Here is a 27,459-nt window from a genome sequence, read left to right on the forward strand (position 1 = left end):
CCAGGACCACGTATTGCATTTAATCATCGTGTCTTTTTAGTCTCCTTTAATCTGCCAGTTCCTTAGCTTTTCTTTGTCTCTCATGACACAAACATTTTTGGAAGAGCACAGACACGTTATTCTGTAGCATGTCCCTCAGCTGGGTATGTCTGATGTTTCCTCACGATTAATTTTATGCGTTGCTGAATGGATGGTGATGCTGTGTCCTTCTCAGCACATCACTGCGGGAGGTGTGCGATGGATGTCAGTTTGTCCTGTTATTGACGTTAATGTGGACCACTTAGTTAAGGTGGTGTGGCAGTTTTACTATAGAGTTACTACTTCCCCCCTTTCCCCCCTTTTTAATTCTCAAGTAATTTGTGGCTATTTATGTGAAATCCTCGAACGTCCTTCCAATTTCATGGGACAAAATAGGCGAGGCTTTCCCTTTAGGAAATGGACACCTAGTTCTTGCCGAATAGATCCAGCAGCGAGCCTTCGGCAGTACCACCCTTTGTCAATAAAGTTACGTGAACGTGAACCTTTCCGGAAGGGCTAAGGCGGTCGGGACGCAAGGCATTTAGGGAACTGTAGTCGCCCTAAGCGCTCGCGGCTAAACACCGCCCAGTGGCCTCCCAGAGAAAGAACCAGAAGCCGAAAAGGGAGGGCAACGAGGGACGAGCGGAGGCGCTCTAGGACGCGGTGCGTCACGGGAGTGGTAGTTCAAGCGCGCGGTCCTTCGGCGTCCTGCCGCGCCCGGCGCCGGAGAACTGGACTGTCATACCCGATAGGCCACGCGCGCGAGGGAAGGGGAAGCCGGCCTTGGCCTCCAACAAATCAAATCGAAGGAAAGAAACTGCCGGCTTTCAAAATCCTCCTCCTCCGCCATCATCTGCCGCCGTGCGGGGAGCAGGTGGTGGTGGAGGCTCGAGCGGCGAGAACTGCTCGGAGAGCCGACGGACAAGTGGGCTGGGCATCGGGGCCGCTGGACTGGAGGCGGCGACCCCCACCTGACCGGACCCGGACCCTAAATCAGTCCTCGCCCCGCCGGACGGACGTGCGCGTTCCGGTCGCCCCACGCGGCGGCGCCGCCTGTTTACGGTAGGGTCGGGGTCCCTTTCCTTTCCTTGTCACCTGCCTGGGATGGGGGCGGGGGGGCGGCGCGGCCCTGGAACTGGACGAGGAAGGTGTGGTGCCCCCGAGCACTCTGTGCGTGCCCCCTCCGCCTTCTCCCCTGTGCCCTCGATGGCAGAGCGCGATGGGGGTGGGAGTGAGGGAGTTGGGGGCGTTGGCCCTTTTCACAAGTGGGGAGACTGAGGCTTAGAGAGGGCGTCAGGCCCACCCTGGCCGCCCAGCCCGCAGCTGCCAGCAGTGGCGTCTCCTGTTAGCGTCGGTGTCATCTGGGGGCGGTGCGCGTCTGCCTGGGATCCGGGATGGGGCTCCCGTGCAGCGCGGCTGTCATTTGCGGCTCGAACTCGCGCGTCGCTCCCCCGCTGCCGCCTCCCAATAGGCCCACACCCGCGGAGGGCCTGGGCTGGCGCCGCAGCCCCCGGACCGGCGTGAGTCTCTGCTGACGCTTGGCAGGAGCCGTGGATGGGCACCTAGGAAAATCGCGGAAGGGAGAGGAGTGTGTGTAATTACCGTTTGTCTGTGCTTTGCCGCTGGTCCTTTGCAGACCTTAGACCAATCAGTTCACCACTCTGTGCTCCAATTTCCTAGTCTTTATAGGGATGGTGTGTGTGTGTGTGTGTGTGTGTGTGTGTGTGTGTGTGTGTGTGTGTTCAGCTGAGAAGTTTTGTGTCTCCATTCCATCTGGAGGCCTCACCACCATTTTTCTAGCCTTAAATTGTTCCATTCCATAACTCAAGTGGGGTTGGGGGTAGAGGCTATTTTATATTCAGTTTCATCCCCTCATTCATTGTTGGAGCAGCTTCGAAATGCCCTGCCTCATGCAGCAGATAGAGTGATCTTGTCAAAACATATGTCAGATCACGGTCTCTCTTCTGCTGGAAACCCTCCAATGGCTCTCTTTGTCACTCAGAGTAAAAGCCACAGTTCTTAAAATGGCCTTTGTGACTCGGGCCTCTTGTTGATTCTCTTTCCTCATCTCTTACCTCTTTTCTCCCTCCCTCTCTGTGCTCCAGCCCCGCTGGCCTCCTTGCACTTCCTCTAATCACCCCTCTTCCCCAAGAACCTTTGCATTTGCTGCTTCCTTTGTAAGAATGCTCTTCCCCCAGTTATCTGCATGACCCAATCCCTGATATCCTTCAAGTCTTTGGTTTTTTTAATTAATAATACCTTCTCTAACCATTCTATTTTAGATGGCAGCCCCCCTCCAAAAAAAACAACAAAACTCCTTACCCCTTTCCCTGTTTATTTTTTTCTTATCACTATCTGAGACACTACATATCCTCGTTCTTCCCTAATTACCTGTCATTCCTCTTTGGGGAAATGTAGTGATGCTTTCTGCCAGTCTGCTGAACTCCAGTCTGCTGAACTCCAGGCTGGAAGCTCCTTTTTTTCAGCAGCTCCGTCCTTCGTCTGTTGTGATGGTGGCTGTTGTGATGTAGGGACTTCTGGTCTCCTAGGAACCCCTGAAGTCTGGCCACCATGGGCTGCCCAGTCTCCTGGCCAAGGCTGAAACCAGACGTGCAGTGGGCTGACCCTTGTGCCCCACCCCCAGAGTCATGCCACCGTAGGTGGTGGGGCATTCTTTGGGATGGATGACCTGGATCCCATAGCCATCTATGTCCTGTTTGAGGAATGGGACTCTCAAACAGAGAGCAGCCAAGATGGTCAGGCAGCTGTGTGTGCTTTGGGTAGACTCTTTGTAGCCATCAGACTGGGACTTGACTGCCATTCACTGGGGACCCAGGAAATAGTCAACTCACATGGCTTTGCTTGGTGTCCCAGCTGGGGCAGTTGGGCAGAGGAGGACTTGTAGTGAGATGGTAACTCTTCAGAGGCTGAAACCTCCACCTTTTTAGAACTGTTCCTTCCCGAATGCTGTTTTCATTTCTCCCAGTGGTTTAGTGCTTGGGATTTCCTTAGCAGGGGGAGGTGGGGTCAGGTAGCTGAAAAGGCTGATGTCCTACCCTGCCCTCCCCAACCCCGGAGGCACCCGGAGAATCCTCTCTCTTAATGAACTTTGACCTCCTCAGGTTGCAGATTTCCAGGGGAGCCCACCAGCGTGGCCAGCATGGCCTCTGAAGACATTGCCAAGCTGGCAGAGACGCTAGCCAAAACCCAGGTGGCCGGGGGACTGCTGAGTTTCAAGGGCAAGAGCCTCAAACTCAACACTGCAGAAGATGGTGAGTTCCCGTGCGGACTGGCCCAGCGAGTGAGCGCTTACTGTTCCCACTTGTCAGGCCGGTTTAGCTTCATTATCACACGATTTGTCCTAGCACAGTGAGGCTCAAAGGTGATTTGCCCATGAGCACACGGTGGGCATCCCTGCTGGTGACAGCTCGGGCTGGCAAGGTGGGAAGGGCCCCTTTATCTCTTGGAGGGGATGGTAGGCAATGAGGGACCACAGTTAGCGGCAGTCCCAAGATACAGCCCTGACTTCTTACTTCAGATCCAGCCCCACCTTCACCCCCATGATCCAGAGCTGGTCTGGGGATAGTTGTTACCTTCCCCAGAGCTGAGGCCCTCATGGAGCTGCATTAAAACAACCATCCAGGCCCTCTTGGGAGGTCTAGTCCATGCAGCTGAATGGCCCTAGGAGAGGGGTGGATGCTCCTGACGGTGAACAGGCATGAGGACTGGAGAGAACTAGGAACCGGCAGGCAGACCCTGTCTTACCATCCCCGGCCAAGGCATGGCTGACGCTGATCAACCCTGAATCCCCTGGCATCTGGAAGTAAAGGCACCTACGTCAGTACTTGTAAGGCCTCTTGAGGTTCTGGCCCAACCAGGGAAACTGGTCTGGACTTGCCTGGTTGTCATGGTGTGCAGGCAGGCGTGCTCTCCTCTGCCAGGTCAGAGACTGCTTGAGTCCTTGGGTTGCTGGAAGTGTGGTGATGCACATTCCTAATGTCTCTGTAGGGCCTTAAAATTTAGAGTTTCTCCCTGTGCTTTGTCACTCTTGATCCTTGCATCATCCCTGAGGAAGGGAGGTAAAAATGTTGCCATTTTATAAATAAAGAGAAAAGGACTTGGGAGACTTCAGTAACTTACCCAAGGTCATACAGCTGGTAAATAGCAGAGCTGGGATTTTATCAGAGGTCCAGCCGAATCCCTGTTCTGGTGTTTCTCAGCAGATGTTCAGCTCAGCTCAGTAAACATGAATTTGCTATTAAATGCTAGTCATTAACACTATGTCAGGCAGTCTTAAGTGCCATACAAAGAGTATCTCAATTTATCCCCCCCCAAAAGGCCTTGAGGTAGGTTTCATCCCATATTGCAGATTGGGAAATTGAGGCTTAGGGAGGTGATGTGACATTTCTAAGGCCCAGCTAGAAGTAGTGGAGCTGGGAAGAAAATTCAAGTTTGTCTGGTCCTAAAATCCATGCACATAACCACTTCACTAGCTCAGGCTGGATGTGCTGCCTCCCCTTTTGGAGGTCATCAGGGATGGCCAGCTTATAGCCATGGCCTCTGAGGAGCTCCTTACCTGGAGTGACAATGAGGTACCCAGACAACTAACAGGAGAGAGAAGATGAAACATGCTCTGAGAGACATGAACAGAAAGCTCTGGGAAGTAAGGTCGAGGAAAGGGATCACTTTTAGCTTAGGAGGGCACAGGAAATCATTCCATGGATGAGGTGGGTGTTTGAAGGAGAAAGGGCACTGCACGTGAGTTGGCCCAGGAGCTGAGACACATAGGGTGGGCTTGAGAGAAGAGAAGTCAGAATCTCATTGGGAGCCCAGGGCAGAGGCCCTTGAATGCTGTACTGAGGTGCCTGGTGGCCTAATCTTGGGCCCAGAAAGGGCCTCTATCTGGGCTGGGAGTGAGCGGGTGAGGTCCGGGGAGGGCAGGGGCCTGTGAGGGGAGGCCGTGAAGCTGATGATTACAACAAGGACCTTTTCTCTCCCTAGTAAGTCATTTAAGGACCAAAGAAAGGCCTTGCTGCCTTACATAGCAGAGTACCTGGAACTTGTTACTTTGTGAGGCAGTAGAGGCTGAAAAGACAGATCCCTTCCTTGCAGCCTCATGACAGTCGGTGGTTATTCAGGGATGGTTGGGGCCCATCCCTCACCTGTTTTTGAGTTTAAACAGTTATGGGTTGAATATCAAGTGAGAGGCAACCCAACTGTGACCCCCACCCTCTCCTGTCCCTGCTCTTCCCGTTTTGGTGCTTTTCCTTCCACGCTCACTCTGTACTTGTGACTCTCCCCAGGCTAAACTTGTGGCAAGCGCAGTACGTTCGGATCTCTGTACCTGTGTCACTTACACGGCTCCCCTTGGGGCCCTGGCATCTCTGTTGCCTTCCTTCTAAGAACGGTATAAACATTCCCTTGAGCAGCCATCCTTTCTCCTGGTGACCTGGCCATTCCCTGGATGCTACAGGGACTCCCTTTTGGAGCAAATCTTCCAAAGGGCTGAGAGGCCATTCCAACCCTTGCCCCGAGTGCCAGTTGCAGGGGAGGCCTGGGCACCTGGGGCTCTGGAATTGCAGCTCCAGAGTAGGGAGAGAGGTTCGGGGACTTCTCCACCAGGGCCCTGCATAAAGTCCTTGGTTGTGCAGAAGCAAGACTTTGGGGAGCAGCACGTAGGTTCAGTTTTGGAAAACCAGTCTGAAGCTCGGCTCTGCCGTTTTCCCTGAACTCCTGGGCAGAGTGGTTTCATTCCTTGGAGCCTCAGCTTTCCTTTCTAGAAAATGGGAGGCTCCTACCTGTCCAGTCTTTCTTGTTGTGAAATGAGTGCTGGTCACTGCCGTCTGGCTGTGTGACCTTAGTAGGCATTTCCGTACCCTCTCTGTGTCTCAGTTCACTCAGCTGTAGACTAGACCTAACAGTAACTACCTTTAGATGTGGTGGTAGTGAGCAGAGGCAAAGCGAGTCCCTTTCTTCACAAACTCATGACCCAGTAAGGAAGATGGTATAACGATCAAGTCACGGGAGTTCCCTGGTTGGCCTCCTCCTTCTCACTGCTGAGGGCCTGGGTGGGTTCAACCCCTGGTCGGGGGAACTAAGAAAAAAAAAAAAAAGTAACCATTCAGATGAGTGTAAAATTGTAGCAGGCTGCACATGGGACATCAGAGGCTGTGAAGCCAGGTTGTTGGCAGGTAGCAAGGGTTTCTGAGGAGATGCTGCTGCACGGGAGGCGAGGGGAGGGAGGCGCGTGCGGGGGCTTCTCAGGGAGCCCCTTATGGGCTGCAAGGCACAAGCTTTCCGACAGCCCTCCGGTTGTGTGTTCTCCTCTTCTCTCACACTCCTCTGTCTCTTCCCTACCACGTCACCCGCTCCATCCTGCCAGCCAGACTAGATGTGTCTTTCGTGTAACCTGCGTGCTTTTTTCAGATTGTAAAATTAATACATGCTCATTATAGAATACAGAAGCATCGAAAGAAGGGAAAAAAACCATATCTTCATTATAACACAGCCCAGGGATATAACTACTTTTAATTTTCATGCATTTTTTCTGGTCTTTTGTTTTTTTCTAAACACATAGCTGAGTTCCTCTTTTTTTTTTTTTTTTCCTTAAAATAATTGAGATCATAATTACAGATACTTTAAAAGCTGCTTTCTAACCTGATGCATTGAGAATATACTGAGCAGGTGCTGGAAAAACACAGATTCACTCAGAATCCCACCACCTGTTTCTGGACCTCAGTGTGTGCGTGTGAGAGAGAGTGCATACAACATTTTAAAAGTGGGATCAGACCAAACACCACTGGATAACCTATTTTTTCACTCACCACTATAACATGATTATTTTCCAAGTCAGGTAATCAGCTGTGTCGCCATTCATAGTGACATCAGTGTAACTATTTGTATCACGTATCCCAGCGAATTAACCTGTCCTCTGCTGATGGACGTTTAGGTTGTATGGAGTTTTTCGTTGTAATGAAACAGGACGGTAGTGGGCACCCCACGTGTGAGTCACCTCACCGTGACAGCACGTGTGCCGTCGCGCCTGCTGGCCTCTGACTCGTGCCGTTTCCCTGCTTGGCCTGGTGTCCTCCCCTTCCTGGCAGGCTGCACACACACAACCCGCAAGGTGTCCCTGGCACCTCCTTCACCCAGACCAGCCAGTTCCTCTTTTCCCTTGGCTCCCAAGCCTTTCATACCTGCCTTGTTTTAACGCGCATTAGAGAGGGATTTTCCGTGTAGCCATGTCCCCTGCTAGACTGTGAGCCTGTCCAGGTCTCCCTGGTGAGCCAGGGTCTGGCACCCAGTAGGTGCACCGTAGCCCTTGGAGTTGTGAGTGACGAGGTAGTCGCTGGGCCTCAGCTCCTACCTCTGCCGTTCGTGGCTCCAGAAGTCTAAGGTTCTGTTTTTTTGGTCCTGGGCAGCCAAAGACGTGATTAAGGAGATTGAAGATTTTGACGGCTTAGAGGCCTTGCGCCTGGAGGGCAACACGGTGGGCGTGGAAGCAGCCAGGGTCATCGCCAAGGCCTTGGAGAAGAAGTCGGAGCTGAAGGTGAGGTCTGCAGGGCGAGTAGGCCCAGACTGGTTGGGGACAAGCCTCCGCTCTCAGCCCCACGGCCGATGCCTGTGTGCAGACCGTCCTGGGCCCCTGTGGGCGATCACCTCGGGCAGCTACTCTTGCTCTGGCCTCCCCAGAACAGAGCACTGGCCGGGGCCCCTCTGCCTGTGTGACGTGTCTGTTTGGGCCCTGCAGTAACAGACCCTGAGATGGTGTTAGGCGGGTAAGAGGTTTATTGGGTAACGTGTGAAAGATAAAGAGGAAGGCTCAGAGCTGGGCAGGGAGAGCCGTCAGCTGCCGATGCGGACCTGGCGCCTGGGAGGAGGACAGGAGCCTCGGGTTCGGAAGCTGTTCTGACGGATGCTCAGCCTGCCCAGCGGGGTGCTCCAGAGCAGGGCTTGCCCCGTGGTGGAGTCTCACGTTGGGCAGAAATGGCCAGACCTCAGGTCAGATGCTGCGGTGGTTGGAAAGCTGCTCGCTGGAGGCAGCCCGCTAACAGCCCGCTAACTGCCCCCCTCACAGCCGGATGGCGAGTTCTTTCTTGAAGGTGCCCCTCCTTGGCCGACACAAGGATTCTTCTGTCCTGATGTGTCCCAAAGCGGGTTCCTCTGAACACCGGTCCTTCAGGAAGCTCTGTGAGAAAAGTGGGGTGTCGTGTGTTCGCTCCGTCAGGAGGCCGTTGCTGCTTGCTCCCCTTCGCAGGGATCCCAGTGTGTGTCAGCTTATCAAAGCCTCTGAGGAGCCATGAGGGAGAGAGACCTGCTTTCCAGGCTGGCAGTGGCTCTCTTTGTATGTACAAGGCTAGGCTGGTGCTGGGCTCTTCTACATGTGTCATTAACCCTCGAGGCGACTCGGGTCCATTGTGTGAGTTAAGGGAACTGAGGCTCAGGGGGGCTGAGGAAACAGCCCAGGATCTTGCCACTGGTCAGTGGCTGAGCCGTATTCCCGTTTCCAAGTCCGATGCGCCTTCCGTGGCACAGCTGTGCTTTCTGAAAGGGGAGGCGTACAGGGCCGGGGCCATGAGAGGAAACGGAGCAGATTTGTCCAGGGAGGGCCCCGAGCTCATTGTCAGAGTGACCCTTGATGTTTGTTTCCCTCGGGAAGATCACGGTCAGGTTAACAGACAGCCAAGGCAGGACTGTCTCTGCTCTCCTGCCCAGGGCCTCCTGTCCTGAGCATAAGCTGGGACATTTCCTATGAAAGAACTCAGCTCTCCTCAGTGACCTGTGAAGGACAGGAACGGAGGAGAGGTGGCCCGGGCATGGAGGCCGCAGCAGCTGAGCTTTGGCATCCAAGGACCTGGGTTCAAGCGCCAGCGCCACCACCTTATTTGCTGCATTACGAGGCCTTGCATTGGACTCAGCTCTGAGACTGGGCTCCTTTATGCAAAGAAGTTTTTCCTCCCTGAGAGGTTGCCATGGTGGCCACATGCAGGCTCATGTAGTGAGAGAGCTTGAGCCGCGGGAATACCGCATACATCTTGTCACCCTGTGTAGACCCAGGGCCTTGAATCGCCCCATGTTGTGTCTCAAGCCTGCTTCAGTGCTGGAAGGAGCCCAGGGTGGGAGCAGCGGCAGGGCCAGAGCTGCCCTTGACACCGGTGCTGTTCTGGCCACAGTACTGATGCGAGATAAGATGCTATTTCCACTCTTGCAGCACGTGCACAAGTTAGGTCTTGACAGATGAGGAAAGTGTGGCCCAGGGTCACACATCTCAGGATTGCAGCCCAGATACCAGCCCAGTCTCTTGACTGCTCTGCTGCCCACTTGGAGATCATTGAGGCCTAAAGCCTATTTCAAAGATGAGATACAAGGGGTCAGAGATGGGGAGTGGCAGGCCTGCATCAGCTAAGTCAGGACGAGAAGCCAGCCTTGTGCCCCAGAGCCCCATGCTGACCTCAGCCCATCAGGGTTGGGTTGGGGAAGCTTCAGGATGAGATGCCACTGTCTGTTGGGAGGGGCTCACGCTGTGGCTACCTGTTCTGACCCTGCGCACCTGTGTGCAGGTGTAACTCACTGAGCAGACCCATATAGAATGCCTCTAGGTATGTTAGTGATTTGCATTATTGGAGGATGTGAGAATTCTACTGCAAAAATCAACTTCTCTAGTACTTAAGGTTGGGTTTAGTTCATACATTTTAAGGACTGGGTTTCAGGGGAAAGTTGCTTGTCCTGTGTCCCATCATTTCCAGGTTTGGCCCAGGAAAGGCTAGAGCTGCCAGAGTTGGTATTTTGGTGGACACAGCAACCAGACTTAGAGGGTAGGGCTGTGTGCTTGGAGCCTCAACTCTGCTGGCCAGCATGATACATGACCCAGTCACGTGGCCACTACCTTTGTGACATTTACCTAATATTTCCTTTAAATCAGCTCACTTTGAAGTAATTTAAAAGCAAACATGATCCCTTCTATAACTGGAAAATGGCATCCCTTACCATAAAGGAAATAAAAGAGTGTTATTAAATTCTAGTTTGAGGCCATTGCCATCCAAAGACTCTGAGCCTGAAGCCTGCTCTCCCTTTGTTCGAAAGGCAGATGAGCTGGAAGTGGGGAGGTGGGTGAGACCCACCAGCCCCAAACCGAGCCTTCCTTCTAGAGGTGGTCAGGAGGGTTGAAAAGAGACTTGAAAAGAGAGTAACTTCCGGGACTTCCCTGGTGGCGCAGTCATTAAGAATCCGCCTGCAAATGCAGGGGACACGGGTTCGATCCCTGGTCCAGGAAGACCCCACATGCTGCGAAGCAACTAAGCCCATGTGCCACAACTACTGAAGCCTGCACACCGCAACAAGAGAAGCCACCACGTTGAGAAGCCCACGCATCGCAACACAAGAAAAGCCCGTGCGCAGCAACAAAGACCCAATGCAGCCAAAAAAAAAAAAAACATAAATAAATTTAAAAAAAAAAGAAAAAGAGAGTAACTTCCTCACTGCTGGATCCTGTATTGTTTCCTTTCCTGTTCCTCCACCGCCCAAAATCATGTCGCTGTGGCCCACACAGTGTGGGAACCTAGCACTGGGGAGGAGCACTGGGCCAGGAGTCTGGTGTCTTGGTCCTGGTCCTGCCACTGCCCTGCCACGGGGCCTGGGGCCACTCCCTTCCCTCTCAGCCTGATTTCCCTCTTGGAGAACCAGAGGGTTGGACAGATGGCACGTTTTCCTGACACTTCTGCTGATTCCCCCATGGTCCTTAGGGGCTGCCAGGTCCTATCAGCTTCGGTCAGAGCTGGTCCCACTTTTCACCCAAATTCAGCAGTCTTGTTGTGCTCAGCAATCCAAGTCTGTGGAGACAAGGGGCTGCCCGAAGGCCACCTCCAAGGGTTTCAGCTAACTCTTTTCTTCCTCTTTCCAAAGCGATGCCACTGGAGCGACATGTTCACGGGGAGGCTGCGGTGTGAGATCCCACCTGCCCTGGTGAGTGAATGGGGCCTCTGCTCATGCCGCCGGCTGCAGGGACCCCTGTAGCACTTCCCAGGACTTTTTCTCACGGCCTCTTCTCTCCGGAGGCTGAGTGCCCTGTGGGTGCCTGAGATGCTGAAATGGCAGCCAGGCGAGCACAGCCTCCGCCTGTGTCCTGACGAGCAGGAGCCAGGAAGTGAGGACTCGGAGTCCCTGTGAGACTGGGCGGCCCAGTGGCAGGAAGCACAGCAGAGGCTGCCCAGGGCTCACTCTTGAGCTTAGTGGTCTCGCCCGCGAGCAGCGTGGATCTTACTCCCTACGTGGTTACCCCTCTCGTCCTGGCCCCTCCCTCCCCCGCACCCTGTGGTCCCTCGCGACCTCATTCTGCACACAGGCTGCCTTGGCTGCCCTGTCTCCCTCCGGCCCCTCCCTTTCTCCGATACCACTCTTTTTTTTTTTTTTTAACATCTTTATTGGAGTATAATTGCTTTACAATGGTGTGTTAGTTTCTGCTTTATAACAAAGTGAGTCAGTTATACACATACATATATCCCCATATCTCTTCCCTCTTACGTCTCCCTCCCTATCCCACCCTCCCTATCCCACCCCTCTAGGCGGTCACAAAGCACCGAGCTGATCTCCCTGTGCTATGCGGCTGTTTCCCACTAGCTAGCTATTTCACATTTGATACCACTCTTTTTGCTTTGGTTCTCATCGTGGGTGGCTTCCCTCTGCCTGTTTTCCATTTCCCCATTCCTGGGGCTCAGCTCCTCTTGGGTGGAGCTCCCAGCCTGTGTGTGCACAGGCGCACTTGTGGGAGGGATGGGAGGGCTCACAGGACAGAACATGGCTCAAGGGAAGGGGGCGGGGCTGGCAGCGGGCAGCCTCTCAGTGTATCCTCCTAGCACAGAGTGTCCTCGGGGTGAGGTTCATGGTCAGTTGTTGGCACGATTGTCCATGTGCCGGCGCTGCCTTCTCAGGCCTCTGTTTATCTAGCTGGCACTGGTGCTCCTGAGATGCCTGGGCACCAACCTCATTTCCAAAGCAGTTCAGTCCGGCAGACAATTAAGGGTCATCCAGGGTGTGACAGGTGTCCCCATGGAGGCCCTGGAGGGCGGGCTCCCTGGGTGGGGGATTTAGGAAGCCCCTGGAGAGCTGCTCCAGTTAGATACCAGCCTCAAAGGGTGGATGAGAACCAGGGGAGGCTGGGGTTAGAGGGCAGGTTAAATAAATTGATTTGGGTGATTTAAGAGCCCTCTGCAGGGTTTTCAGTCTGATATAACATGGTCAGCTCTGTAACGAAATGGTCTGTGTCTCTGCCAGTTCCCCACCAGCCTGGGTGCCCCCTGAGGGCAGGGGGGGCCTGGCATAGACGCAGCACCTGGTCCGTGTCTGTGAAATGGACACGAGCTCCCTCTGTGCCCAGATCTCACTCGGGGAGGGACTCATCACAGCCGGGGCCCAGCTGGTGGAGCTGGACCTGAGTGACAACGCGTTCGGGCCCGACGGCGTGCGAGGCTTCGAGGCCCTGCTCAAGAGCTCCACCTGCTTCACCCTGCACGAACTCAAGCTCAACAACTGTGGCATGGGCATCGGTGGCGGCAAGGTGGGTGCGGCAGCCCCTTTCCCCGCCTCCCCGTTGTCCTCCACCTCCCTCCCTGCCCAGTCCCCTGCTACATTTGTGTCCATCTGAAGTATGTGCCCTTGGCCACCCACCGTCTGGGATGGTTGGCCTGTTGTTTTTCTCTTCAAAGGAAAAGGGCCTCAAAGGCAGCAGCCTGTGGCCAGTGGGGAGAGGAGATAGAGTCTGTGAGTGTGGGGTTGCCAAGCAACCATCCTCAGTTCTTGTGTTGCCTTGGCAACACATAGGCAGTATTGCATACGTGCTCTGACCTGCTGGCTCTGCAGAATGCAGGGCTTGGGCATCACTAGACCTGCTGTGCCCTCAGAACAGCTGGCAGAGCCGTGTAAGGCCTGGCGTGTGCACGTGGGAGAGGGAGCCCAGAAAGAGAAACCACTCTGGGAGGCCTGGGCACAGCTCACCTTTGTTCCTGGCCAGGGCCTTGCCCAGGGTGCCTCCCCCATCCTGCCAGCAAGTCAGGCTGGTCCATGTAGAAAGGCACCTAGGGAGGCCAGCCCTGTTTAGTCTCTTCTTGGTCCATTCTGGCTGCTTTAGGCCCAGATTCTAGAAAGGCTGAGCACCAATCTGCATTCCCATCCTCCTTCCCTCACGTTCTGACCAAAAGGAGCAAAGGGCCAGGACATAGGAGCAGACAGCGAACGGGGACATCTTCTCTTTGAAGATGTGTTACCTTAATTCTCTCACCCTTACTGAAAGGTGGGTGACGCTGTCCCCGTGTCTTCAGATCACTACACTTGAGCTTAGAGATATTGGGTTGAGCACCCCAGATGATGTACCTAGCGTGGGACGGATGTGGGGTTTGAACCTGCATCCACGTGGCTGGTCAGAGCAGCAAGAGGAGCCACCTACGTGAAGCTCGTGGTGGCCCAGGCTGAGGAGCCAGAGGGGCCTCCCCTGCAGACGACCTGTCCCCTCCTGCCCTCAGGTCACACTCGTGCACCCATCTCCGCCAGCGCTCCTCCGGTCTAGGGGGCAATAGGCTGTATGTGTTAAGACATAAAAATGTTTGCATCAGCACCGAAGACAGGTCCAGCCCAGCCCAGAGTGGGATGTGCTGGGAGAGCCACCTCTGCAAAGATTCCTTGAGGCTGCTCTACAGCAGAAGTTGGCGGTCTCTGCCCTGAGCACACGCGTGACCCACCACCATCACGGAGTCAGGCTGGTGGTGTCCCGTGTCCTGTATGTGCCCCAAGAACAGAGCTGCGTGCAGGCAAACTGACCCAGCTGCCGGTCGCAGCTCCTCCGTGTATTTGCTCTGGGACCTCGGCCGGTTCATATGCCTCCCCCTGAGCCTCGGCTTCCTTGTCATAGAGTAAGGCCAGTTCCACCTGCCTCCCAGGCCCGTTTTCAGGTTGAAACAAGGCATGAAAGTACCTTTGCCGAGAGCGCTCCAGACCTAGTAGGTGCACTGTAAACGTTACTTCTCTTCTGCTGCACTTCCCCTGAATCTTCGATGTCTTATTTACCCTGGTCTCTCCAGTTCCAACCCAGCAACTGACAGCATTTTTAAACTCCTGCTCTGTTGGTGTCACGGGAGAGAGGCTACCTCCTGGCACCACCCCAAGGTCAGGGCAAACCAGATTTTAGGGTTTCACCCCCAGCAGCTGAGCCCCTGCCATGTGGCTGGCCTGAGCACGGGCGTGTGTCAGATGGGTGCGGCGGGGCCCTGCTCTCCTCGGCCGGCTCCCCTTGGGCATTGTGGAGCGTGGAAGAGATGCTGGAAGATCTGGAAGATTTGGGTTCTGTGCAGAGTCTGCCACTTGTTTAGTGACTGTAGGAGAGTTTCTGTCGCTCTCTGAGCCTGAGCTTCAGCTGGAGAGTGGGAATCGCGATGGTCCCCACCTGACAGAGGGCTTCTGACAGTAAAGCGAGCTGTGAGGCCCCTTCCCCAGGACCTGTCTTAAGGTTGGCCACTCAGTGTTGGTGTCTCCCTTCTCCCGGGTTCGGGCTCCCCATCTCTGCTGTGGGGCTAAACCCCATGGGGTGACGGGACATGCAAACACAGTGGTGGATGTCAAAGCCCTTGTCCCTGAAAGGTGCTGGGCGCGGGTGAGGTATGACCGCTGTGCTGCTGAGCAGTTCTTCGTCCCCGTGTCCACCACCCTTGGGTGGCGTGGCATGTTGAAGACCAGGGCCTCCTGCCTTAGGCCTGGGCCCCTTGCCTTTCCCCCCCAGATCCTGGCAGCAGCTCTGACTGAGTGTCATCGGAAATCCAGTGCCCAAGGCAAGCCGCTGGCCCTGAAGGTCTTCGTGGCTGGCAGAAACCGTCTGGAGAACGACGGAGCCACTGCCTTAGCAGAGGCTTTTGGGGTGAGTGGTTTCTGCCCGTGGAGCCCATCAGACTTGCCCTTGAGCCAGGGAGGAGGGCAGGGGCAGGAGCAGTGGCCGGGAGGAGGCGCCCTTGGGTGTCCTTGTCCCCTGTGCTGCCTCTGCTCTCCCGTCTCTCCTCGCAGCGGGCCCAGGACACTGCTGAGTCTCTGCTAGTGAGAGGGCCGCACCTGCCCCATGGGCTAGGAAATTTGGGGTCTGTCTCCCGCTTCTCTTAATTTAAACATTTCCTTTGGCAGACGGCATTCTAGCAGCATTAGCCGTGCTCAGGCCAGAGCAGCGTCCCCCACGGTCCTGCTGCTTCCGGCACTCCGCCTGCCTCAAGAGAGTGGACGTTGCAGGGGAGAAGGGCCTTGTGTGTCTTACTGGACCCCTGGCTGCAAGGGGCTTCTGCCTCTTCCTCTGGAGCTGGAGTAGCCTGGTTACCTCATAGACGCGGTGACATTAAAGCTTACGCCCTCTCTGCACCTCTTCCCTTGGTCGCTGTCCTCCATGTGCTGGGACGGGGTGCATCGTCGTCGTGCCAGGCCTTCAGCAGGCGTCCTCAGTGCTCTTAGAAGCGGGGGGCACTTAACTTGGGTCCGTGGGATCCCACTGGCCTGTGGGTAGGATTCAGGGAGTCTTTGAACATGGCTGGGGGAAATTGCATGATGGTTATCACTGCCAGAGTTAAATACAGTATTACCTTCCACTGTGAATATAGACAGTAAACCTCAGCAGCTTTAGAAATTCCTGTAACTTTGTTACCAGGAGAAATCACACATACTTTCCGGTCAAGTGATAGTTGCTACAGATAGATAGAAATTTTGTTTCTCATACATTGAGGTCACAGTGATGGTACACCTAGGTCTTGTTATTCATTGCCTTAAGAGGTACATATATTACTACGGCACATATTTGGGCAGCTTCTCTTAATATTTTGATAATTGTCTTCCGAATGAATTTGTTATCCTATATAATTTAACTTAAAATGTAAAAACATCCTGAGGAGGGGAGCCCTGGGGCTTTCCCAGATTGCCCGATGGGTCCATGGCACAGAAAATATTAGGAGGCCCTGACTTGGAATGTGCCTCAGTTGGGCTGCCTGTATTTATTTGTGAACCCCCATGCTGTGCTGGGTGCCCAGAGACAACAGAAGGTGCCTGGGTACAGAGTTATGCCCGCCTGTCCTCAGTTCCGGGTAGCAGTGGAGATTGGGACGTGGGCCTCTCCTTGAGCTCTTGGGGGCTGTTGGGGTGCAGACGAGAAGGTGGCTTCGCCACTCCAGAGTGATGAATGCCATGACAGAGGAAGGATGAGGTGCTCTGGGGGCAGAGAGGAAGAGCCCTGGATTGTGCTTGGGGGTTGATCCAGGAAGTCTTCCTGGGGGAGGAGGCATCCAAAATGAGAGCTGTTGAATGCATAAGGAGTCAGCCTATCAAGAAAATGCCAACAAAATAAAGAGACAGAGTGTTCCAGGCAGAGAAAAGGAGATGTCAAAAGCCAGAGTGAGAGAGAAAAGACCCTCCTCACCCCCAGAAAAGGACATGGTGTATGGGATGCCAGTCATATTGTGTAAATAAGGCAGTAGGGCGCCAAGAGAGAAAGGCCAAGCAGAGCTACGTTATATAGAGCAGAGCCAGGGCTGACTGTCAGGCCAGAGCCCAGGGTCCCCACAGTGCAGAAGGTACCAGACTAAGACACCTGTGCTCAGAGCTGTGTGACCCTGGGCAGGTTACTAGCCCCTCTGATGCCTAGTCATCTCTTATCTAGTGGTGATCCTAATCCCAGGTAGGTCTCCCTTGTGAAGTTGTGGAGAGGATCAGAAGCGGTCATGCCCCGAAGCGTGCTTTGCCGTCATGCCCCAAACGTGCCCCAAACGGGCAAGTCCCTCTGGTGTCTGATGTGTAGCGCTGCCCTCCTGCCTGGGGATGTCCCCCTTCCTCGGGGGCCCACCTGTCTCCCTCCTGCCCCTCTCAGATCATCGGGACTCTGGAGGAGGTCCACATGCCACAGAACGGGATCAATCACCCCGGTGTCACTGCCCTGGCCCAGGCTTTCGCCATCAACCCCCTGCTGCGAGTCATCAACCTGAACGACAACACCTTCACCGAGAAGGGTGCCGTGGCCATGGCCAAGGTGAGGGGGTGCGGCCGGGCCAGAGCGGGACCCGGAGACTGGGTCTGGCTGCTGCCTTTGTGGTGGACCCGTCAGCAGGTGGCTCCTCTCCCCCCTACCCGCCCACCTGGTGTGTATCCCGTGGGTTCAGCCATGTGAACATCTCCAGAGCGAGGCGTATGTCACAAGCTAGCCTGTGCCCTTTTGGGCAGCTCTGCGTGTCCATACTACCACATCCTAAGCTGCCTTCGTGCACCCCTGGCTGTTGGCACTTGTTTTGTTCTCAGAGGCCACTTGGAGGCTGCTTCAGCCTGTTTCCTCACTGATTCTTTCCTCAGCTGTTTATTGAGCCCCTGTCTAGCGCCCAGCCCTGTACCAAGTGCAGGCCACGCAGAGTTGAGTCAAAGACTCTGCCTTCAAGGAACCCCTAATTCGAGGAGGGGAGGAAGTAGCTAATCAGCAGCAGCACAGGGCCGTGAGCACAGTGGCTGGCTGGGTGTCCCATCCACCTCACAGGGCTCCGTGACCCCGCAGGCGTCTAGTAGGCCTGCCCTGGGGTGTTAGCAGAGACACGTGCAAGGGTTGGGGAGCACACAGGAAGTTCCAGTCAGACGCAGGGCAGGCTTCCTGGACGAGGTCACATTTTGGCCAAGTTCTCCAGGACAAGTGGACTTTGTCTGGACAAGGAGGGCGGGAGGGGTGTTTCAGGCAGAGGGGTTGGCAGCACATGGGGAGGCCCAGAGACGGGAGGAGCCCTGCTCCATTGGTCCTGGTGTGAACAGGCCAGGGTTCAAGGTGTGTTGGAGGGCTGGAGGAGCTGGAGGGGGGAGGCAAGACCTTGTGGCCTTGCTGACGCCTTGAGACGTGCTCCCATGAGTAACAGGGAGCCACCAAGGGGGCTTAGCCGGAGGCCAGGAGGCCACCTGGGGGCAACAAGAAGAGCTGATGAGGCCCCCAGACTGGATACAGAAGGGACAGGGCGTGATGACCAATATGGGGCGCGGCACCAGCTCGAGGAGGGCCCTCACCCTGGTCCTCGCTTCCCGCAGACGCTGAAGACCTTGCGGCAGGTGGAGGTGATCAACTTCGGGGACTGCCTGGTGCGCTCCAAGGGCGCCGTCGCCATCGCAGACGCCGTCCACGGGGGCCTGCCGAAGCTGAAGGTGCTGGCTGGCTGGCTGCCTCCTCCCTCCGGGGTCCAGGCTCCCCCGCGCTCGGGGTGACAGCTGCGCGGGCAGAGCAGCTGTGGGGGGAGCTGGCCGGGTGGTAGCCTTCAAAGGCAGGTGGCCTGGGTTGGTAGCCCGCTTGCACACCCTCCGCCTGTGACTCTGTGCAAGTCTCTTCGCCCCTCTGAGCTGCCGTCTCTCATTTTTCAAAGAGGAGGAGGAGAGTGGTGCGGGTCATTGCAGTATAGCGGAAGTGTCCCGCACCCTCACTAGGGGGAAACGGAGGCTTCAGAGTAGTGGCAGGCCTCCCGGCCCGTGTTTCTGTCATCCGCCTCTACCCCTTCCCATTATTTTTTAGGAGCTGAACTTGTCATTCTGTGAAATCAGGAGAGATGCTGCTCTGTCTGTTGCTGAGGCCGTGGCTGACAAGGTGGAGCTGGAGAAACTGGACCTCAATGGTAATAGGGGTGGTGGCCTCGGCACAGGCCTGCCGGCGGGCCCCGGCCCCCATCCTGACCCTCTGTTCCCTCCCCTGCGAGCAGGCAACACCCTGGGAGAAGAAGGCTGTGAGCAGCTCCAGGAAGTGCTGGACGGCTTCAACATGGCCAGGGTGCTGGCGTCCCTCAGGTAGGGAATCTGGATCAGCGGCTTCTTTGTTACTATTTTATTCATTCAGAAAACGTTGGTTGAGTCCCTGTGATGTGCCAGGCACTGTGTTGGGCATTAGGGATATGACAGTAAGACAGTTAAGGTTTCTGACTCATGAGACCTCGCTGCCGTGGGCGAGGGATCAAGGAATGAGACAGAATAATCAGGTTATCACGTGTTTAGCAAAGGGACAAATGGGGGCTGAGATCGGTCACCCTTTGGATTGGGTGAGTTGGGGAGGCCTCTGAAGGGATGACCTTTGATCATCAAGGTGATGTGACGGGCAAGGTGGGGCAGCAGTGATGTAGTGACGCGTGGTAGTGGTGGGGTGGGCTGGGCATTGTTCCTGAAACCAGCCTTAGAGCTTGACTGTAGGAGGAGATTGACGCAGGCGAGCGGGGCTTCCTGGGTTCGCGGAGGCCGGGGGTGGGGTGGCGGGGGGCTGCCTCTGCCATCGGGACGGGAGTTGGTTCAGCCGTCAGCACCCATCTCCGCCTGCCTCTCCAATCTCTGCGTTGGCTTCATTCACTTGTCAGGTCCTCAGTTGTGTCCCTCAGGGCCAGGCCCAGTGCCGCTGCTAGGAGCTATAGCCCAAGGTGGGCTCAAGGGGCTCCCAGTCCAGGGGACATGGAACAGCCTTCCTCAGGGGCAGGGCAGCCCCGTCCCTCGCCCTTAACCGTAGCTTCCTGTGGTCAGCGAGATGTGGGTGGCACAGTCCCGGGCGTCTCAGCCTGGGCAGTGTTCCTGCCAGGCCCTGGGCCCCAGCTGTGACAGGCGGTGTTCTTCCTTTTCTCTGTCTCCCCAGTGGGACTGTGGGTTCCTCTGGGACAGGGACGAGATCGAGCTCTTCCTTGTCCGCAGCGTGGGCTTCCCTGGGTGATGAGCAAGGAGGGATGGGCTCCCTGGTGACTCGACGTGTCCCCACCCTGGGGGCAGCTGCTCCCCTTGCCCTGTGCAGGCTCCTGCCCAGCTGGGGCCTTTGGGTTCTCGGAGCCATCGTGGGCCACTGGGCAGGGAGGGTCTGCTTTAGCCAACCCTCTCCTCTGCAGTGATGATGAGGGTGAGGATGACGAGGATGAGGACGAGGAGGAGGAAGGAGAAGAGGAGGAAGAGGAAGGGGAGGAGGAGGAGGAAGAAGAGGAGGAGGAAGAGGAGGAGCCACAGCAGGGAGAGCAAAGAGAGGAGTCGACCACACCGCCCAGGAAGATTCTGGATCCTAACAGTGGGGTGAGTTCCATGTTTGCCACATCAGAGCCCTGGTCCCCTGAGCGTGAAATCTTGAGACATTTTTCACGGGGGTCATGGGTGTGGGATCCTCTTAGGCAGTGACTGCAAACTAGTTTGGACTGCACACTCCTTGTGGAAAGAGGAAATCATCCCAACGTAGTTGTATTTGTATTAACCTCAGTCTGGATGTGTTTATTCATTTATAAATTATAACACACATGCCGCTGCTACATTACATGCAGTCAGTAACTGTGTACTGCAGTGCTGCACGATCCGCGGCTGGTTGAGTCCGCGGGTGCAGAACCGCGGATACAGAGGACCAACTGTAAAGTTATACGTGGATTTTCCACTGTGCTGGGGGTGTACAAGTATTTCTAAAAGAATAGGGTAAAAAACAAGCATAACTAGAAGTTTTTTTCCTACCCATCTTGGTGACCCATAAGGATGGCCCCCATTCCAGAGGTTGGCTGGCTCGGTGACTCAGCTTGGACACTTGGTGTTCCTTTCCTGGCCGGGAGGCTGGTGGACTCAGGGCTGCCACGTCTGTTCCCTCAGAGGTTCCCAAATAAAGCTTCGGGAGGACTTTGGGTTGGACAGATTCAACAGCTGTTGAATTTGGCTTATTGTCCAGTTTTATGGAAGCAGTTCCATAAATGGCTGGGCGTCTTTAGTTCTTTGGGCACCTCTGGTGCTCGCCAGCAGTGCTTACCCGGGCTGAGACTAGTTCCTGGTGAGGCCACTTTAGCCCTGGAGTCATTTCTGCAGCATCACACGTCATGGCAAGGATCCACTTGGCTGCACCAGGCTCTTGGAGTCTGAGGGAGGTGGCTTGCCCCGACCCCAGAGGCTCCTACACAAGGAGCTGACCAGAGCCAGCATCTGTGGGCACCCCACCCTTGGGGAGCTTTGGGGAATTCTGGACTCTGAGCCTTGACTGGCCTGCATGAGGGGCGTATGTTCTGGGTAAGGGGTCTGGATCTGGACCTCTACAGAGCCACCTGTGCCACCTGTCCCCCAGGAACCAGCTCCTGTCCTGTCCTCCCCGCCTCCTGCAGACGTCTCCACCTTCCTGGCCTTCCCCTCACCGGAGAAGCTGCTGCGCCTCGGGCCTAAGAGTTCCGTGCTGATAGCCCAACAGGTAACAGCGCTTCCGACGCCAAACCTGCTCGGGCCTTGGCTTCCGGAGCTGCCAGAGCAGAGGTTCAGGCAGAGCACGGGATTTGGGGGGGCGGGGCACTGTCGACGTGGGGGGCGGGGACTGCCAAGTGTTGTTTTTTTGTAACACACACACACGTGTAAATGGGTGTGACCAGTGGTTGCAGATGTCTGCGTCCACTGCGAACACACTTGGGCTGCGAGGAAGGGTAGGCCTGTGGCACCTCAGTGATGACTGGAATTCGGGACTCTTCCCAGGACTGTCCTGTGAGCACACACACCTAGGCTTCCCTCTGTGTGTTCTGTAGGACCAGCTGCTTCTAGAACAGCGGTCCCACCCCAGGCCCCTGTGCAGGTCCCAGCATACTTGTGTTCTTGCTCCAGCCTCACTTGTTCGTTGGTGGGTCGTTACTTCATTCATTCTGAGACAGTTATCGAGCACCTCCTGTCTGCTGGCTGCTGCTCTGAATACTTGGGCATGATTTTATCTAACCTCCTTGGCAACCCGGAATGTAGACCCTTCCACTCTTATTTTACAGACGAGAAAACTGAGGCTTAAAGAGGTTAAATGATGAAAACAGGCACGTCTTGTTTTATCGTGCTTCACAGTTACTGCGTTTTTTGCACATTGAAGGTTTGTGGCTACCCTGTGTCGAGCACGTCTATTGGGGCCATTGTTCCAACAGCATTTGCTCATTTTATGTCTCTAGATAACGTCACATTTTGGTAATTCTCACGGTATTTCATACCTTCCACCAGCAAAAAGATTATGACTTGCTGAAGGCTCAGATGACAGTTAGCATGTTTTAGTAATACAGTGTTTTTAAATCATGTATGTGGCTTTTTTAGACTTGATGCTGTTGCACACTTAACAGACTTAAATAATGCACTAGGAAACCAGAAAATTCACACGACTCGCTTTAGTGCGGTATTTGCTTTATTGCTGTGGTCTGGAACCAAACCCGCAGTATCTCTGAGGTATGTCTGTACAGAGAAATAAAAGGGGCCACTCGCAGGGCTGGCTTGATATTTTTGCTTTTTATCTCCCGTTTATATTTTTCTGTACTCTTATTTTTTTCCCCCATGATAAATGAGATTATATGATGCAAACCTCCGTGTGGCCCACCTTTTCACTTAATACCATTCATCATTTTCCTGTGTCAGTAAAACTCTTCTCGTGCCCTTTATCTCAGTGAGTGGATGTAACACTTAAGCCATCCACTGTTTCTGTGGATTCACATTATTTCCGCTTTTCTCTGTTGTCAGTGAAATTGAGGTAAGTTTCCTTGCATGTAAGTATCGTTTGCATTCTGGATTATTTCATCAGGTTAGATTGCAGGAAGGGGATCGCTGGGTCACAGGGATAATGATTTTTAACGTGAATTCTCTCGGTGTGTGTGCACACCTGCTGTGGCCGGGCCCATGCCAGGCTCTCAGGGGACAGCGTGGGGCGAGGCAGGACCTGTCCTTGCCTACTGAAGGCCCATTTCTTGCCAAGGCCTCCTCCAGCCCCAGGCACATCCCCACTGTGTGCCAAGGCCCTGGGGCTCTCACCCCTGGTGACCAGCCATTGTCTCCTGTGTCCTCAGACTGACACATCTGATCCGGAGAAGGTGGTCTCTGCCTTCCTGAAGGTGTCCTCTGTGTTCAAGGACGAAGCCACAGTGAGGTCGGCGGTGCAGGATGCAGTAGGTACGTGGGGTGGGTGGGGCCCGGATGGCTGCTGCCTTTCGCTGCCCCGGGGCTCGTCGGAACATTCTTCTCTCACCTGCTCTTCCGCTGGGTTCTTGCCGTAGAGCCGGCCGGGTGCTCGCCTCTCTGTTTTTCGCAGATGGGGAAACTGAGGCCTTTCCCAAAGCCATACAGTTCTATACGGTGAGAACTCGGGCCGGGTGGCGCCCGCCGCAGGAAGGTCGGACCTCTCGGAGGAGGGTTGATGAGAGCCGAGCCCTTGTCCCCACCTCTGAGCCTGTGCACACACAGTCCCCTCCACCTGGAGGTCCCCCTGCTTTCCCCGCATCTTTCCCAAGGCTTCCCAGGATCTCTAGTGTGGCCAGGTTGGGCCAGGCAAAAAGCCTGGAGGCTTTCTCCAGGGTTGGCGCACCGTGGGTGACACTGAGGTGGGAGGGTTAGTGGGAGGGGAGGCTGGGTGGGGAGGGGAGGGCCTGGTGGGAGTCTCCGTGTCTGCTCCCTGAGAGCCCAGCCCCACCGTGGGCGTTTGTGGGAACGGGTTACCTGAATTCGGTTTCCCAGAACAGCCTCGCACGGAAGCGGGGGCCCAGGTGGTCCCTGCGGGCCCTTGGCCATGCCTCCCCCATCCCCTCTCATCCATTCCCCCTCCCCCACCCCCAGAATGGCTGAAATCTCCCCCAGCGGTGCCCTGCCTCACTTAATCTCTGCCCAAGCCCGTTTTATCTGTGAGGCCAGGACAGAGAAGGGCCAGGGTATCACAGCTGGCAGGTTGAGCCCTTCCCCTGGTGCTAGCTGTCCCCTCAGTCTGCCACCTGTGTCCACATCCCACCCCCGTGTTCACCTCCTGATGAGCGCAGGAGACAGGGCCCAGCCTGTGTGCTCAGGGGCTGCGTGCCCTGAGGCCTCTTGGCTGCTTCTGCCTTGCAGATGCCTTGATGAAGAAGGCCTTCAGCTCATCCTCCTTCAACTCCAGTGCCTTCCTCACCAGGCTCCTCATCCACATGGGGCTGCTCAAGGTGCGCTGGAAGGAGCGCGGGCCCCGGGGGCTGGGCGGGGGTGCGCCAGAGGCTGCATCATCCCGCGCCTCGAGTGCTGCCGGGGCCTGTCACCCGCAGTGTCCCCCGGCCTGGGTCTGCTTCAGCAGCCTCGGCCTTCGTGACAGGATTTAGGATTCAGCTTGACCCTGGCCGTGGGGCTGTCAGCAGGGGCTGGGTGGTGGAGACCTGGGGTCCCCCAGGTGACCTTTTGAAGCTCACCCTGCCTTCTGCTGTGTGTTCCCCTTGCAGAGTGAAGACAAGATCAAGGCCATTGCCAACCTGTACGGCCCCCTGATGGCACTGAATCACATGGTGCAGCAGGAGTACTTCCCCAAGGCCCTTGCCCCTCTGCTGCTGGCATTCGTGACCAAGTGAGTGTGCCCTCATCAGCTCACGCGGCCGGTGACCACGCGTGCAGGCCTCTGGTCAGCTGAGGCTTCCCTGGCCTGGTGACTGGGGCCTCTCAGAGGCCCTCACACCTCTTGGGCTCTCAGCATCTGTGTTTGAGTCTCACCACCCCTGTGCCCAGCTGAGGACACAGGGCTCGGGGACAGTGTCTTTCCCTGAGAGAGACAGGGGACGTGCACTGGCCCCATCTTGCAGACGAGGAAGCGAGCACCGGGTCAAAGGAGGTGTTTGCCCACGGTCGTGCTGCTGAGCCAGGTCCTGTACCCGGCAGTGTCTCTGGGAGCAGTTGTGTGTTCATTCCCTCAGCTACTAGGCCAAAGGGGCCTGCCCACTTGGCCTTCCACAGCCGCAGGCCTCTCCCCTGGGGATGCCAAGTGCCCAGGCACACGAAGCCTTGGCCTCGTCCTGGAGCGTCCTGGGAATGGTGGGGCGCTGGCCACAGTCGAGTAAAAAGGAGCCTCCAGACCTCAGGGCCCATCAGGGGCGGGTTGGGAGGCTTGTCCCCATCCTCACTGAGGCCCTGTGTGGCCCGCAGCTGACCTCCGGCCATCCCCAGGCCTCAGTCTCCCCATTTGCCCAACCAAGGGGTGGGTGAGGTTGTCTCCTAGAGCTCTGACCAGCCACACTTGCGGTGAGTCCAGCGCCTTGGGGGAAAGTGGGAGGGGGTGTAGGAGAAAGGAGGTGCCCGCACCCTGGGGGACATGTAACATCGATGGGTCCAGACCATCAGTCGGGGTGCTTAGCGCGTGTGACGAAGTGTTGTGGGGCAGCCCGCGTGGGGTGGGGGGTGAGGAGCATGCGCCGGTCCCCCAGGACCTAGTTGGCACCTCGGCCTCTTTGCCACCTGACATCCCTTAGTTCCGTGTGCATAGCAGCGCCTCCTTAGTCGGGCCTGACTCCCTCACCGTGTCTGCCCCCCTCTCTGCCACCACACTCCCCCCACCCAAACCGCCCCTTGCACTGCAGCTGCTCCTATGCCGGAGTCCAGGGCAAGTCCAAACCCTGGTCCTGGATCTCGTGCTGGCTGCGGCCTGGCCTCCCCGCAGCGAGGTGCACTCTCCCCACACCTGTTCCCTCTGCAGGAGGTGTTCCCTCAACCCGTGGGCCTTCGCTCGGGCTGTCTGGGGTGTCCCCATGTGGTGGCCCTAGCCCCCGCCTGCCAACCCCTGACGAAGCCCGGCTCCCTCTGTCTTCTTCCAACCCCTGGTTGGGACTGTTCCCTCTGCATTCCCATCATCCCCTGTGTGGCCCTTGGGCTGGGCATGGACCCCCAGAAGACACCCTCGCCCTTGGTGGTCAGTTGACAGGCTGCTCCTCCCGGCTTGTTGCCTGCCTTCCAGTGCAGGCCTCAGTCTATTCCACTTTAAAAGAGGGGGGCTTGGTAAGAGCTGCCCCCAGGCCTTGGGGGTGACTGAGCGACGGTGGAGTGATCCGCATGCCCCCTTCCCTCAAGTCCCAGCCCAATGGTCTGGGATCCAAGCCCGGTCTGGACCAGGTAAGGTGTCTGTGGGCTTCGCTCCTGGCTGCACCACAGGCTCACCCATCCCCCTGAGCATCTTTCACCAGTTTCTTTCTCTGCAGTGAGACTAATGATCTTGATGGTAACCTGTTACTCGTAGGGGCCCAGGTGGGACTCCTGTGGTCCCCTCTTACACGTGCGCTAGTGGCTGCTGAGGGCTCCCTGGCCCTGTGCGCACTGGAGAGGCCTCGGAGAGCCTGTCTGGTGGAGAGCAGAGGCCCAGGTTCCCTCACGGCTCGGCGGGCCTGTATCCTGGCCAGCTGTAGGCCGTGTGGCCTCGGGTGTATCTCCCGCCCCTCTTGGCCCCACCTACCCCCACCTGCAGAAGGTGGGAGCTAACATCTCCCTTGCAAAGTCACTGTGAAAATGAGAACAATGGAGTCTGGCGTATATTTTGACCTCAAAAACGGCCCCCACTCCATCTTCACAGTTGGGAAACTGGCCCTGCTGTAGCCTGAGCTTCCTGGCCCCCAGAGGTGCCCGCCCCACCTGCTGACCCTTCTTTCCCCACAGGCCCAACGGCGCCCTGGAATCCTGCTCCTTTGCCCGCCACAACCTACTGCAGACGCTCTACAAGGTCTAGACGCAAATCTGGTCTCTCCGCATCCCTCGGCCTGGACCGGTGCCTTGGGAAGGGACTCAGAGGAAGGGCTCTGGCCAGCAGCAGGGAGGGTCTGTGTCGCGTGTGTCGTGTCTCCTGAGTATGCGTGTTGGTGCGGCGTATGTGCAGGTGTGTGCTTCGTGTCGGGGTTCGGACTTTTAATGTCTCCCTGCTGGACTGGCCCTGGTCCCGCTGGAGGGGAGCTGGCCCCCAGGCGGAAGGGCTGCAGGCTGCTCTGCCATTAAACTCACCGCCATCTGAGGACGCTCTGCTGATCTGTGCCGCAGGCGCCAGGCCCTGGTGGCTGTCCCCACCCACCTCGCCTTCCTTATCCTCTGGGGCTGCACCAGAGCCTGGGGCGTTGCTGTCCATGCGCTGTTCCCTCCGGGTTGTGGGTGTTTCCTGCCCTGCCTGGGGCTGCTCACTCGATGGCTGCCTCTGCTTCCTGTCGCCAAGTCCTGGCCCTGCAGCCACCACTCTTCCTGCCATCCACCCACGCTGTGCCGAGCCCTCAGCCCGAGGGCCAGAGACTGCTGTGCGTGGGGCCGTGAGCAGAGGGCAAGACCCTGGCACCCACACCGTGTGGACAGGAGGAGAAGCCAGTGGGCAGACACTAGGGTCTAGGAGCTGGACTTGCCTGGACGGTGCTGGCTCCCTGCCCAGTGGGCCCTTCTCTGGCTGCGGAGGTGTCTGGGACAGGCCTGCGGGCCGAGCTGGAGGGGGCATCTGGACAGGCCCAAACCTGTTCTCCAGCCTGGGTGGGCAGGGCCAGGGCCCACTGATGCCTGAGCTGCATCTTGGGCACCGTTAAGGACCTGGGGCAGGGGCCGGTTGGGGGCTGGGCATGCCCTGTGACACCTGTGCTTCCCCTCGTGTTGTTTGTGTGTGTCTGGGCTGTGCCCGGGGCTTCACAAATAAAGTCATGTGTAGCAGCAGCGGAGACTTGAGAAGCTTTTCACCTAAAGTGGGCTGTT

At 56.4% G+C, this 27,459-nt stretch overlaps 1 protein-coding gene across 1 annotated transcript; it reads left to right on the forward strand.

Moving 5' to 3' along the window:
- Positions 1 to 814: 814 nt before the first annotated feature.
- On the forward strand, positions 815 to 27,420 carry RANGAP1 (Ran GTPase activating protein 1). The gene is made up of 16 exons (XM_082420609.1): positions 815 to 1,080; positions 3,141 to 3,290; positions 7,440 to 7,567; positions 10,921 to 10,980; positions 12,392 to 12,571; positions 14,783 to 14,917; positions 16,895 to 17,053; positions 18,082 to 18,195; positions 18,557 to 18,656; positions 18,741 to 18,825; positions 19,896 to 20,073; positions 21,092 to 21,211; positions 22,818 to 22,920; positions 23,848 to 23,936; positions 24,207 to 24,328; positions 26,398 to 27,420. The coding sequence occupies exons 2-16, from the start codon at positions 3,179 to 3,181 to the stop codon at positions 26,465 to 26,467; spliced, it is 1,755 nt and encodes a 584-aa protein (XP_082276735.1). The 5' UTR covers positions 815 to 1,080; positions 3,141 to 3,178; the 3' UTR covers positions 26,468 to 27,420.
- The last annotated feature ends 39 nt before the right edge of the window (positions 27,421 to 27,459 follow it).

This window comes from Balaenoptera physalus, assembly GCF_965194825.1.
Source record: "Balaenoptera physalus genome assembly, chromosome: 13".
Taxonomy (NCBI): domain Eukaryota; kingdom Metazoa; phylum Chordata; class Mammalia; order Artiodactyla; family Balaenopteridae; genus Balaenoptera; species Balaenoptera physalus.

What these genes read in the sequence shown, in the direction of transcription:
- RANGAP1 (XM_082420609.1), top strand. Translation starts at nt 3,179, where the DNA reads ATGGCCTCTGAAGACATTGCCAAGCTGGCAGAGACGCTAGCCAAAACC. An exon ending in ACTCAACACTGCAGAAGATG is followed by an intron (nt 3,291 to 7,439) that starts GTGAGTTCCCGT and finishes GGTCCTGGGCAG; the next exon opens with CCAAAGACGTGATTAAGGAG. An exon ending in GGGGCCTGCCGAAGCTGAAG is followed by an intron (nt 18,196 to 18,556) that starts GTGCTGGCTGGC and finishes ATTATTTTTTAG; the next exon opens with GAGCTGAACTTGTCATTCTG.